Genomic DNA, 14,725 nt, shown 5'->3' on the forward strand with positions numbered 1-14,725 from the left:
GCCTATCCCGGGGGACCTGGGGGATGGGGCGGGGGACACCCTGGATGGGGTGCCAACACATCACAAGGCACAATCCCACTACAGACAATTTGGAAATACCAACCAGCCTACAGTGCATGTTTTTGGACTGGGGGAGGAAACCGGAGTACCTGGAGGAAACCCCCAAAGCATGAGGAGAACATGCAAGTTTCGCATGCACAGGGTGGAGGAAGGAATCAAACCCCCAACCCTGGAGGTGTGAGGCAAACATGCTAACCACTAAGCCACTGTGCCCTCATTTTTATATTATATTTTTATATATGCTTATCACACAAAACATGTGAAGTGTAAATGCTGTGCAGGAGTAGTTGTAAAAGACATATAAAGTCAATTTAGCTGATAAGAACACTGTTGTTTATACCTTGTCCAAAAGTAAAGAAGTGTTAACTTAAAATGATTGTTCATATGATAGAAATACTCAAATATTTTATTCTGTCCCAAAGCCACATTTTGCATTATGTCCTTATATTATCTATTCTGCGTGAGTATATTGCTATGGATTTCTTGCTTCATTTAATAGAGGTTTTATAAAGAACCATTAAGCAAGGCTATTATCATACACTAACATGTATGATTATTTAACATTATTTAAGGGTATGATAATAGATTGTAAATTCCTCAAAATTGGGGAAAAAGATTTGGCTCAATAATGTACAGTTTACCTCATTAGCTTTTATCAAAACCACAAATTTATGTGGCGAGAAAGACAGTAATATATTTTGTGCTGTGACATCTGGGTGTATAAATACATGTACAGCTATGAAATAACATATTTAAATGACTGGCTACTGTTAAATGAATCTTAAATGGCATAGTGCTCAAAAGCATCTGACCCCACCCTTGTTTTATTTCACTTCCAATTTTATTACTGTAAAACCAGTTATACAGTTAAAACCACAAGATTCCAAAAAAAAAAGAAAGAAAATTAAGCCTTAAGGCTTCCGTCCACATAAACACAAGACACATACTTATATATACACATGAAACATTTAATATTTGTTCTGTAAAACAATCAGTCATGTCAAATACTTGCTGGGTTTATGTAAACATGAACCATGAAAATAATTTTAAAACCAAACTTAAAAAGTACCACAGACATTAAGTAGTGGAAAATATGCATTTATTGTAAATCTCCTCTTAAGCTGTGTGCCTCGGTGGTATCAAACACGAAGATAAGGGCTTGTACAATGTTCTTTTTCATTCTTTTAAAACAGCAAAAAAAAAAAAAAAGGCAGTTTCTTTCAGTGCGCTGGGATTATGCTGATCATTGTAGACCTGGCATTTAATACCTCCTAGAGATTAGCAAAACAATAATTTAAATGGTATGTGCATTTGGACTGCATTGTAACCAAGCACAAATCCCCCCCCCCCCAAACAATCAATCAAATTTGGGCCATCGTGTATATATTGTGATCTCTATGGCAACATTTTAATGCACTAATATAATATTATATACGTATGTTCCCACTGGCTGTGATTAAAAGCAAGTTGAATTTTGAGCAAAGCACAATGAAACACAGGCCTGAGCCCTGACCACCCACATCCCCCACTCCAGCCATCCTCCATGCATCCTCATGCATTTCTTCCAAGCTTTTTGGAGCACTGCATGGCAACAGTTTCAGTGTAAGCAACACATTTCTCTTTCTCTCTCTCTCTGTAGTCATGTCTGGGAGCAGGATAACCCAAGGCTTCAATTTTGACCCTGTAAATATTTAGGAAGGCTGCTCATAGCTGTAAACCCCATTGTCTATTGTCGGACTTGCAGTAGACCAATAGGTTTGCCATTCAACTCCAGCCGTCCGATCCCATAATGCAACGAGCAAGGGGGCAATTCAGTGTTCCCTCTCCCCCTCAATGGGCTTTAGAGGTACTTTATTCTTCACAAAAAAGGAGACGCGCCCATTTTTACAGCAACAGCTGCTGTTCTGCGTGTGCGTTCGTGTAGCGACGGAGCAGGACACGTCGTGATTTCTCGGTATTTTTCAGAAGAGTTCAGTGAAACCAGTTCAGAGCAGTTTGCAGCACTGACCACAGCCCGGAGCGGGTCTCGTCCTCTTCTGCAGCGCGGCGCGGGTGGCCGTCTCAAACACCTCCCGCACGCCTTCTTTAGTCTTAGCTGAACACTCCAGATAGTCGTAGGCACCGATGCGCACAGCCATGGCGCGCCCGTCCTCGCCCTTCACCGGCTCCTGCTTCATGCGCGCCAGCTCATTGCGCACATTCTCATCGTTGCGCAAGTCCTTCTTGTTGGCCACCAGTATGATGGGCACGTTAGGACAGAAGTGCTTGACCTCGGGAACCCACTTCTCAGGGATGTTCTCCAGCGAGTCAGGGCTGTCCACAGAGAAGCACATGAGTATGACGTCTGTGTCCGGATAGGAGAGGGGTCGGAGCCGGTCGTAATCCTCCTGGCCGGCCGTGTCCCACAGCGCCAGCTCCACCTGCTTGCTGTCCACCTCGATGTCCGCTACGTAGTTCTCAAACACTGTGGGCACGTACACCTCGGGGAACTCGTCCTTGCTGAACACGATCAGGAGACACGTCTTGCCGCACGCGCCGTCCCCGACCACCACCAGCTTCTTTCGGATAGCAGCCATTGTACTCTTTCAGTCACTCAGAAGAGAAAGTCAAAGTAATCACTAAATAACCTTCCTAGATATAAATCTAGGCTTCAGTCACGCCGATCTATAATCTACACGGTCACTTCCTCTCCCCAGGTTTGACCACAGCGTTCTCATGAACAGCTGCTGGGCAGAACTTCTTTATAAAGCAACCTCACTGCTTTCTTAATATAGCACTCCAATGGAAAGCGGCACGATGACTTCATGGTTTCAAACACGCGGTCTGATTGGCTGAGTCAGCAAAGAGGGCGGTGTTTATTCTTTCGCCACGAGGACTAGAAGTGACCGGCCTGTGGTTTATCTTGCGCATGCGTGTTTGCACGCTAACCTAAGATAAAGGTTCTTAAACAAGATAAACATTTCAGAAGAACATTACTTTTATATATAATATATAATACAACTCATTTATCTTGGATGGATACATTTATTAGTTTTATTTAATAATATGTTATGGAGTAGCATATTATCTTCATCAAAAATTAAGACAATGAGTAATTTAAGTGACGTTTTTATTACATTGCTGCTACATTTGGTTCTTTTATTTAATTTAATTATTTTATTTATTTCTTGTCTTTTGTTATTATTTTATTAGTTTGTATTTGTGTTGTGTTCTGTTTTGTTATTTTGAAAGAAATCCCAATTAGGTTACCTGGCACCGTAGATGTGGGCCTCCATGCCCATACAGTATCTTATACCGTATATGATATGGGTGGAGGACGGTGGGGCCCACAACAACAACTTTATGTAGCTAGAACTCCCTAGCTACGGCCCTGTGTGTGTGTGCGTGTGTGTGTGTGCGTATAAGCGACCCAAGAAAAAAGCTGGAAAAAAACAGAGGGAGCTTCTTTTTTTGGCTGCTTTTGTTTCTCCAGCAACGCAAATTCCCGTCGAGCATTAGAAATATCGCGAGATGTTAGACCAAATAGATGTCCATCTTAGCGTTGACGCGGTGGACAATGAATGGACTGCGCCCTGTGGCGGTGACGGCTATTGACTGCGCCCTGTGGCGGTGACGGCTTTTGAATGCGCTTGTAGGACATGTGTTGGAGTTTCAAAGAGTCTTGTTGTCATAACAAAGGTGGCAATGACATAACAAATGTTCTTTGTCATTATAAGCTTGTCAACACAGACGTAATGTATAGCTAGATTACTTCAAAGTCATAATAACCCTTTACTGGCGAGGAAGTATATTAGCTGATAATAGTAAATGAAATGTAAAATGTAATCTGGGCTCTATCAAGTTGTTTTTGAAAGAAAAATTATAAATGTAACAAACCTGAGTTTTATTCTTGTGTGTTTCATTGGAATCCTGCAGGGCTTCATAGAAAAGAGGGTAGTGAATGTACTGCTTTTAAAGGCTTCTTTCTTGTCTTGGTCTGAGGTGATTTTGGTATGATTATTTTGACATGTGATCTTGCAGCTGTTGATTGGAAACACTGGCATTTTGAGTAAGTAAGTAGCCTACTTAAAATTATATGAATCTGTTTTCTCTTTGCTTATCAATGCTTTATTTATTTTCTGTCTACATGGAAAAATGACAAATTATATAATTTACAAACAGAAATGTATATATTCTATATAAAAGTAAAGAAATTCAATTAGAAATGTTCTTTTACGCCTATTTCTAGTGGTATATAAATACAGCATGTTATTGATTTTATAAACTCACAAAATGCCCAAGTTCTAAGACAAACTGTAAATCCTCAGCATTCAGAATACAGTGGCAATAGAAATATTACAAATAGTTATAAAGGCCCAATGCCGACCAGAGCAAGAGGCTGAAAAGCTCTGCCTCTCGGTCTGGTGTCAATGTTTTATACATTTTTGTCAGCTGGCGCCACCTCCAGGAAGAGCTGCAGGAACACTGTGAGTTTGTCCAACACGCCTGGAAACAGTTTGAAGTGAATGAACGGAAAATAAATTAAAACACCACTTAGGATGAAGAGGGTCACATATAGGTACTCGAGCTGAGGATTGTCAATGATGGGTGCTAGAACCAGGAACACAGCCGCCAGCAGCACCAGAATAGGGATAAAAATGGGTACCTGAGAAAACCATACACAGACATTATTCTTTCATTCATTTTTCTTCTGCTTTTTCTTCATGAACATTATACACAATAACACTTTCACTCAGACATTAGGAGAAACTATTTACCTTTGTTCTAACAAAATATCATTCACAGAATTACTGTTTTTAAATAATATTGTTTACTCTCAAAATATATGTGGCAAAATTATTGAAACCACAAATGAATATTTTATACAAAGTCAAATATATTGTCATTCTTGAAAAAAAAAAATTATTTTATGTTTGCTCTCAGTCCCGCAGGAACTCTGTTGTTGCTTTTAGCCATATCCTATTTTCATATATATATATATATATATATATATATATATATATATATATATATATATATATATATATATAAAATGAGGTTGCACATGTGTAAAATTCCCTTTGTCATCCATTTACATGAGAAACACCAAAAAAAAAAAAAAAATTCGATACAAAAGTGACAGTTGTTGACCTGCACAAATCAAGTAATGATATATAAATACATGTGGTTAGAAAACCTTAAACACAATTAGGACCATAAGAAAATGGTTGAAAATAACTGATACTTAATGTACTCGTTATATTTTTTACATGTTTGTTTTTACTTGCTTTCATGACATTTAGCAATATTGGATAAAGTCTAAGGTCTCCATTAAGTATTGTATAAAATTATCTCAAACATTTGTTATCTCTTTTACATTATAGTATCAGTGGAAAACAGCAAACTATGGATAGCCACAAATTTATTTTAAAAAATTGTTATGGAGTATTTTTTGTATGTGGTTGAAGAAAGGAAGATATTAAGAAATAGACCACTTTTCAGATGAATACACAACTGAGGCTGTCAGAGATTTGCAGAGACAGACGTACTGTAAGTGCAGCAGCCAAAGCCTATGTAGATATATTAAAGGACACACACTCACCTGCCACTTTAATAGGAGCACCTATAATCCTGCTCATTCATACAATTATCCAATTAACCAATCATGTTTCAGCATCACAATGCATAAATGCATGCAGATATAGGTCAAGAGCTTTAGTTAATCTTCACATCAAACATCAGAATGAGGAAAGAATGTGATCTCAGTGATTGTGACCATGTCATGGTTGTTCATGGTAGATAGAAGCACAAATAACCGCCCTTTACAACCATGGAGAGCAGAAAAGCATCTCAGAATGCACAGCATACCAAACCTTGAAGCAGGTGGGATAAAATAGCAGAAGCCCACATCAGGTTCCACACCGGTCATCCAAGAACAGCAATCTGAGACTACAGTGGGTACAGGTTCATCAAAACTGGACAGTTGAATAGTGGAAAAACATTGGCTAGTCTTTTTCCTATCTTCTACTGTCCAGTTTCGGGGCGTTCTTGGCTGACAGGCGTGGAGCCCATCTTCTGCTGTTGTAGCCCATTGTCCTTAAGGTTCAACGTGTTATGTGTTCTCAGATGCTTTTCTGATCACCACGGTTGTGAAGAGTTGCTATAGCCTTCCTGTCAGCTCAAACCAGTCTGGCCATTCTCCTCTGACCTCTGTCATCAACGAGACATTTCCATCCACAGAACTGCTGCTCACTGAATGTTTTTGCACCATCCTGTGTAAACTCTAGTGTTTGTCGTGCTGGTAAATCCCAGATGAGAAGCAGTTTCTTAAACACTAAAAGCAGCCTGTCTGGCACCAGCAAGCATGCCACAATCTAAGTGCCTAAGAACACCCCCCCCATTCTCATGCCTGATGTGAACATTAACTGAAGCTCTGCACCTGTATCTGCATAATTTTAGGCATTGTGCTACTGCCACATGATTGGCTGATTGAATAATTGCATGAATGAGGAGATGTATAGATGTTCCTTTATAAAGCAGTTATGAGTGTAAATGTGAATGCAAGTATTCTCATACCTTTATTGATAATAATCGTCTTTAATATACATTGTCTTTAATATACATCCATCTTATATAAGAATGAAAGTATTTTTCATCTCTCTCACCTTATATACACGTGAAAGATTGGACCTTTTGATTTTGAGATAGAGTAGTCCAGATATCGTAACTCCATAGAACAACCAGGATGTAAAGCTGAAGGTCAGAGTGGAATTAAAGGAACGGGTGATAAATAAAACTGATCATTAAATGTATAGACTAAAATAAAAACTGTTTGTATTGTTGCTGTTTCAAGGGTATGGAGTTTAGCCAAATTGCTTGATATCACTGTATTATCACATTCAAAACAACTCTTATCATGGACAGACAGCTCTTATCATCATCTTTTTTTACATCATATCAAGATCAGTCATATCATTTACACAACATACTGTTGTATGGTTATAATTAATAGTAAAAAAATTATTGCTCACTAAATTAATATCTTTTAAGAGGCAATAAACATTTTGATCTGCGTATATTATATGACACATATTACATTTTGTGCCCTTTAAGTGGACATAATAATAAATGTATTATGCTTGTACTGTCAGTAAAGCTGCAAATGTTTCTTGTTATCCATACCTGAAGAAGTTGATTATTCCCTGGAAGTCTCCAGGAATGAGCACAATGAAAGCGATAATGGTGGTAAAGATGAGAGCTGGAGAGGGCGTGAGACGTCGCACATGGGCCATGGACAGGATGCTAGGCTGAAAGAGCAGCAAAACATGAAGGAAGAAACATCATATGATGTAACATCTTAGGTCAGACATTTGAGGTGTACTTGATGCACAAGTTCAAATCAGAAGGTCATTAAGAGGAAAAGATACATAGCATCTATACTAAAATACTACTACTACTACTACTACTACTACTATTATTATTATTAATAATAATAATAATAATAATAATAATAATATTCTTAGTGTATTTTTAAAAATGTATACTAAAGGTTTAATCTACTTTTAACTTACCATGTGACCCTCTCGGGCAGCTACAAAGCAAATTCGTACTCCACTGAAGAGTGCTCCATTCAGTGTTCCAAAGGAAGATAATGCTGCTGCAATAGACATCACCCATCCCCAGCTGCCCAGCACCTTATTGCTGTTCTCAGAGAAAAGATGGTGATCTTCAGTGGGTCATTTTTTATACATGAATTTCATGCTGTTCCAGAAGTGTTACATGCATTATGTTCTGTGAGTGCAAACTGTGATGACATACCCCCAAGTAACTGCTACAGCACTGGACATCATCATCTCTCTAGGAGTCATGACGGCCAGATAACTGATATTGACCAGCAAGTAGAGGATGGTAACCATTGGGATGGCAATCATTAATGCCCGGGGTAGATTTACCTTTCACAAATGGATATAATGTAAAATTAAGTACAGTTATTTGTTGATATTTACAAAATAATCATTCATGCAGTTCTAGATGTCCCACCAACTTGGATTTCTATTTCCTCTGGAGCATATCTTTGGTCAACACCCTTTCAACACTTAATATCAAATTGCCTTTACACTTTAACACCTGTATACTGAATTGATTTGTAATCCCACTATCTGGTCGGATTTGTATAGACTCGTCACTCCTGTGGGGAGATACCAACTAGTCGGGCAGTAGGAAAAAAAAACAGCAAGGCCGACTGAGTATACTATATCAAATAGAGATTTGAAAAGATAGAGAAAATATACAGTATAAAATATACTATGTCAACTAGGTATATTATAACAACACAAAATCTCACACAACTTACCTCTGGTTTTTTCACCTCCTCAAGCACAAAGTTTAAATTGTACCATCCTGCGAAAGACCAGAGTCCCTGATACAGAGCCATTCCAATGGTACTGATTTCCAAAGTTGTACCCTTAAAGGCAATGTCTGGATTTTCAAGGTTTTCTAGGCCATTTTGGGCAATGGCAACTATTCCACCAATAATGATCACCATCAGACCCACAACTTTGGCCACCAGGAAGATAACCTGAATGGCCATGGCAAAGCGAATATTCAGCATATTTACGGTAGCCACCACGAAAATGCATGCCACTGCTATACATTTCACCACCAACGTAGGTGGCATGCAGCCTGGATAAAAAGGAGCCACGGCATACTGAGCAAAACTCAAGGCTACAGCCGAAATACCTGCTGGCTTCACCACGATTGTAAACGTGTATGCCACAAAGAATGCAGGTAAGGGTCCGAAGATTCTCAGGACATATATGAACTCTCCTCCGGATTCTCTGAAGATGGTACCAAGCTCTGCATAAGTGAGCGCAGCACATAGAGTCACCAGGCCACACACAGCCCAGATGATCAAGCTTGCTCCGGGGCTTCCAACATTGGCCATCACAAACTGAGGGGACATAAATATCCCCGATCCTATCATAGTGCCTGCGACCAGAGATACGGCACTAATTAACCCTACCTCCCGCTTCAGCTTCAGCCCTTTGTGCTCGCTGCTTGTCATGGTGCTTCCTGGGTGTGAGTGAAAATGAGCTATACATCTTGCAGTTTATGAAAATATGTCAATCATGATACTAAGTGCAAAGTATTTCTGATTAAATATTAACATTTATGACAGTGTGGTGTTCGGTACTGTGCAGAAGTCCTACGACAGCCTTGAAAATTATGTTTCAAGGATTTTATCTGTGTAGGAAGCAGTTCTCTCGCCTTTGGTTCATGTGAATGGCATGTGGAGCTGTGCTCCAGTACTATAAATAAGCTATATCGCACAAGCAAGAGTGCTAAAATATTAGAATGCTGTTAAAGGTGGTCTTGTGCCTAATTCACAGCCATGCTGATATTCAGTAAAACAGCACAATTGCGAGTGTGATGTTGCATGCAATGTTAACAAGAAATTCATATTGAATTACAGATATTTCAGATACAGTATGACTAAATATTTTGTTTATTTTTGCTCCATCAAATAAAATAGTTCTCAAAGAAGCCACAGCAGGATAGAGCTTTGCAATTGCCAAGCAATGCACAGATTGACTGAATGAAGTGTAGTAATAGTTTATGTACTATAAGTTTATAATGTAACAGTTAGATCAGCTAACTGTAATCACAAAATTTTAGTCACACAATTTGTATTGTTAGTTCAGAAACTAACAGCTTTGCATTGGGTGCTCTATAAAGTGGATACGTTTTATAGGGACTTTCAAGGAGATTTTGTCCAAATTATAGCGAAATATATTTACTCTTTTGTCCTTTGAAGGTTTTGATGTCAGTTCACTGCACCACATGAATACTTCTGCTTATTTTTTGTCATGAAAAAAGAATTTTAGTGTGGTGGCCACTGTATATGTGAATCAGACAGCGAATACAAAATACATAGGAAAATGATATTACAACTATAGTTTATACTAGATTTGCAAAATGTTTTGCAATCATAGACATGACAAATTACCTGATAGAAAAGCAGTAACTAGGCAACTAGCATTTTGATTTATATTAATTTATTAGCAATGTACAATATTGTCTATTGAGACTTTATTCCTACTTCCCTACTTCTTCCTGACTGTAATTCTGTACTAACACAAGGAAATGAATTAAGGATCAGAGCACTAAATATTCATTTAATAATATTTTATTATTTTCTAATACATAATTAGATAAAAGGTTAATAAAAGGTTAAAAAAGTTAACTGTTTCTAAAGTATATTTAGTAAATTTATTTAAATATTTACTAAGTATTTACTGTATATGCACCGTATTTACTATAATATACTGTAAAGTATATTTATAGAAGTACAAATGTATATGTTTATCATGAAATTAAAATTATATCTGGCAAAAATGTTTATGTAGACTAGAAAGCAATAAGGTTTCTACTTGCACTATAAGTCAAGACTGCATGATTTAAAAAAATAATAATAAAAGCAAACATGCACACATTTATTACTTCTTCTACAATTAAGACAGACTCTAAATGCTCACCATGCATAATACACTGGTAATAAAATGATGAAAAAAATTTTAAGGGCACAATATTGACCAGAGCAAGAGGCTAAAAAGCTCTGCCTCCCAGTCTGATGTGGTGTTTTATACATTTTTGTCAGCTGGTGCTACCTCCAGGAAGAGCTGCATGACCACTGTGAGTTTGTCCAGCAGGTGTGGACACAGTTTGAAGTGAATGAATGGAATATAAATCGAAGCTCCACTTAGGATGAAGAGAGTAACATACAGGTACCCAAGCTGAGGTTTGTCAACAATGGGTGCTAGAACCAGGAACACAGCTGCCAGCATCACCAGGATAGGGATAAAAATGGGTACCTGAGAAGATCATATAAAAACACAATGGCTTAAAGATCTTCTTAACATGCATACAAATTGAATTTACACCGAAATTGTTGACCACCCTAAAGAAGATTTTGAATAAATGTTGACAAAATACAAATTGTCCTCAGTTCCTAGGAGCATTAAAGATGTCATGTTTCACTGGCATGCAAATATGAGGTTGAATGCATGTAAAAAAAAAAAAAAAAAAAAAAAAAATTCCATTTGTAATCCATTACCATGGGGAAAAAACCCCAAAGAAATTCCAACATAAAAATCAGTTAATTACAATTTTACAAAAATGTTCTTAAATTTACTAAATTTCCATAATGTGTACAAAAACATTTCACTTTCATAAGAACAAGCTGTTACAAGTAAGGTTGGTAGGTGTCCTGTGATAAGGGAGATCTAGTTACTGGGTGGGAATTGGCTAGACCAAAATTGGGAAGAAAATCCGCTCTCAGAATTTTTTAAAAAAAGAAATCAGAAATGAGAATACAAGCAAGGTCAATACACAAAACTAAATAGAAATGCAAAACAAGGAAATGTAGGTGAACATAGCTTAGATACATATATTAATTATATGATTTTGTGATGAGACAAAGACACAGGAGGGAATAAATAGACAAACTAATCAAGCAATGAATTTAGAACACACTTGGGAAAACACCAATGATAGGATGGGGCAGAGACAAGACTCAAGTCAATATAAAGGAACATGACAATGTAAACAGAAGCCACACTGACGGGAGGAATTTGTGACATAGACAGTACAGGAAAAGACTCAGTGCTGTTATTTTCTACAGGGAAGGCATCACAGAGTATTAATTGTACAGCTGCTGATAATTTTGTAGCCATTGTTTTGTAGAAACATTGCACTATAGTATGTTGTACATTGTATCTTTATTATTATTTTCACCTCCTCATATAGGAATAAAAAGAAAATATATTAGGCCACAGTTCAAGGGAGCTTTGGGCATGTGAATATCTCCCACCTTGTAGACACGAGGAAGATCCGACTTTTTCATTTTGAGATAGAGTAGTGCTGATATCGTAAGTCCGTAAAAGATCCAGGATGTGAAGCTGAAGGTCAAATGGAGTGGAATTAGAGGAAGAATAGGTTGATGCAATAAAACTAATTACATCACATTACATGCATAATCTAAATTAAATGCATATTTATATTGTTGATATTTCAAAGATGTGGAGTTCAGCCAAATGATTTGATATTGCTGTATTTCTCACATGTACAATAACAACTCTTATTTTGGACAGACAGCTCATATAATCAATTCTGTCATGTGTTCCTCATCAGTCACATGATATACACAACAGCAGTACTGTTGTATGCTTATATTTGTTGCACATTTATTGCACACTAAATTAATTTTATTATTCAGAAGCACTATTAAGCATTCTGGGTATATTATAAGGCGTATAATACATTTGGTACCCTTTAAGTGGACATAATAAGAAATGTATTGAATTATTGTTATCCATACCTGAAGAAGTTGATTATGCCCCGGAAATCTCCAGGAATGAGCACAATGAAGGCGATAATGGTGGTAAAGATGAGAGCTGGAAAGGGAGTGAGACGTCGCACATGGGCCATGGACAGGATGCTAGGCTGAAAGAGCAACAAAACATAAAGAATTCACCAAAGAAAGACATTTTAGGATATAACATTTTAGGACAGACTTTTAAAGTGTTCTTGATACAAATATAAATAAGAGGGTCTTAGTTTAGTTTTAAAAGGTATACGTTAAACATTAAAGTTTTTATAAGTACTTACCATGTGACCTTCCCGGGCAGCTACAAAGGCAATTCGTCCCCCACCGAAGAATGATCCATTCAGTGTGCCAAAGGAAGATAATGCTGCTGCAATAGACATCAACCAGCCCCATTTTCCCAGCACCTTATTGCTGTTACCAAAGAGAAGATGGTGATCTTCAGTGGATCATTTTTTTTTTATATCATACATGCATGAATTTTGTGCTGTCGTGTTACATGCATTATGTTCTGTGAGTGCAAACTGTGATGACATACCCCCAAGTAACTGCTACAGCACTGGACATCATCATCTCTCTAGGAGTCATGATGGCCAGATAACTGATATTGACCAGCAAGTAGAGGATGGTAACCATTGGAAGGGCAATCATTAATGCCCGGGGTAGATTTACCTTTCACAAATGGATACAATGTTAAATTCAGTACAAATAATTTTTTCTAGTATTTACAACTCTTAAAAATTTACAAAAAAAAAAATCATTCATGCAGAAATAGATTTCTGTTTCCACTAGAGAATATCTTGACACTTTGTTGTGGAAGGGTGCATATTTACCAACTAAATATACCATTTGAACCATTTGAGACATTAAAGATCTACTTTGTCAAGTGTGTCAAGTATATCATATCAACACAAAATCTCATGCAACTTACCTCTGGATTTTTCACCTCTTCAAGCACAACGATTAAATTAGACCATCCTGAGAAAGACCAGAGTCCCTGATACATAGCCATTCCAATGGGACTGAGCCCCAAAGTTGTATCCTTAAAGACAATGTCTGGATTCCCAAGGCTTCCCATGCCATTTTGGGCCATGGTAACTATTCCACCAATAACGATCACCATCAGTCCCACCATTTTAGCCACCAGGAAGATAACCTGAATGGCCATGGCAAAGCGAACATTCAGCATATTTATGGTAGCCACCACCAAAATGCACACCACTGCTATACATTTTACAACCAACATAGGTGGCATGCAGCCTGGATAAAAAGGAGCCACGGCATACTGAGCAAAACTCAAGGCTATAGCCACAATAGATGCTGGCTTCCGCACGATTATTAATGTGAATGCCACAAAGAATGCAGGTAAGGGTCCATAGATTTTCAGGATGTAGATGAAATCTCCTCCGGATTCTCTGAAGATGGTACCAAGCTCTGCATAAGTGAGCGCAGCACATAGAGTCACCAGGCCACACACAGCCCAGATGATCAAGCTTGCTCCGGGGCTTCCAACATTGGCCATCACAAACTGAGGGGACATAAATATCCCCGATCCTATCATAGTGCCTGCGACCAGAGATACGGCACTAATTAACCCTACCTCCCGCTTCAGCTTCAGCCCTTTGTGCTCGCTGCTTGTCATGGTGCCGGGTGTGATTGAAAATGAGCTATACATCTTGCAGTCCAAGAAAATATGTGAATCATGGGTAATAAGATACTAAGTACAACAGGTTTCTGATTAAATATTAACATTTAAGAATGCTTGGTTTACGGAGCAGAAGTTTTAGGACAACCTTGAAAATTATGTTAATTTATCTGTGTAGTTACTAGCAGTGGTTAACTTGTGGGAGGGAGCTTAAGGGAATTGAGCTCTCTCACTTTTGTTTCATGTGAATTGGAGTTGAGCTCCAGTACTGTAATTTGACATAAATTTAAACCATCATTATTTAAGGGCAGTTATGTAATTTAAGGGCATTGTAAAATGTTGTAAATACACATTTGATTGGTAAAGTTAAATTTATTTTTTTTTCATTAAGTTTATTTTACTCGTTTAAAGGCCTTACTGTATCACATTTCTTGCCAGAAAAAGAATCTGATAATATTTTGATATTATCTTAATTCTTAAAAACTAACAAACATCTGAAAACCTAATATCTGGCCATCTATGTGTATTTAGAAATACTAGACCTAGCCTTTTGGAAAACTCAACCAAAAATGATGAATGCTAAGAAATATAAACACTCCGCTTTGAATTTTGTGAAACATTGTTATGGGAACATTAATGACCATCCAATCAAGGACTTA

At 37.7% G+C, this 14,725-nt stretch overlaps 3 protein-coding genes and 1 long non-coding RNA gene across 4 annotated transcripts; 1 reads left to right on the top strand and 3 right to left on the bottom strand.

The window, feature by feature from the left end:
- Positions 1-879: 879 nt before the first annotated feature.
- Positions 880-2,791, bottom strand: LOC128612567 (rho-related GTP-binding protein RhoB). Its single transcript, XM_053632865.1, has one exon. It carries the CDS (start codon positions 2,634-2,636, stop codon positions 2,046-2,048), a length of 591 nt encoding a protein of 196 aa, XP_053488840.1. The 5' UTR covers positions 2,637-2,791; the 3' UTR covers positions 880-2,045.
- A 654-nt stretch (positions 2,792-3,445) lies between these two features.
- Positions 3,446-9,333, bottom strand: LOC128612566 (b(0,+)-type amino acid transporter 1). The gene is made up of 6 exons (XM_053632864.1): positions 8,393-9,333; positions 7,858-7,991; positions 7,611-7,740; positions 7,222-7,346; positions 6,705-6,792; positions 3,446-4,705 (listed from the first exon to the last, which is right to left on the bottom strand). Exons 1-6 carry the CDS (start codon positions 9,101-9,103, stop codon positions 4,475-4,477), a joined length of 1,419 nt encoding a protein of 472 aa, XP_053488839.1. The 5' UTR covers positions 9,104-9,333; the 3' UTR covers positions 3,446-4,474.
- On the top strand, positions 7,297-8,544 carry LOC128612568 (uncharacterized). Its single transcript, XR_008386759.1, has 4 exons — positions 7,297-7,400; positions 7,631-7,770; positions 7,901-8,285; positions 8,417-8,544. It is a non-coding gene; the product is annotated as an uncharacterized LOC128612568 (long non-coding RNA).
- Positions 9,334-10,420: 1,087 nt separating the features above from the next.
- On the bottom strand, positions 10,421-14,685 carry LOC128612565 (b(0,+)-type amino acid transporter 1-like). Its single transcript, XM_053632863.1, has 6 exons — positions 13,353-14,685; positions 12,960-13,093; positions 12,706-12,835; positions 12,416-12,540; positions 11,909-11,996; positions 10,421-10,910 (listed from the first exon to the last, which is right to left on the bottom strand). Exons 1-6 carry the CDS (start codon positions 14,094-14,096, stop codon positions 10,680-10,682), a joined length of 1,452 nt encoding a protein of 483 aa, XP_053488838.1. The 5' UTR covers positions 14,097-14,685; the 3' UTR covers positions 10,421-10,679.
- Positions 14,686-14,725: the final 40 nt, after the last annotated feature.

Source organism: Ictalurus furcatus, chromosome 9 (genome assembly GCF_023375685.1).
Source record: "Ictalurus furcatus strain D&B chromosome 9, Billie_1.0, whole genome shotgun sequence".
NCBI lineage: Eukaryota > Metazoa > Chordata > Actinopteri > Siluriformes > Ictaluridae > Ictalurus > Ictalurus furcatus.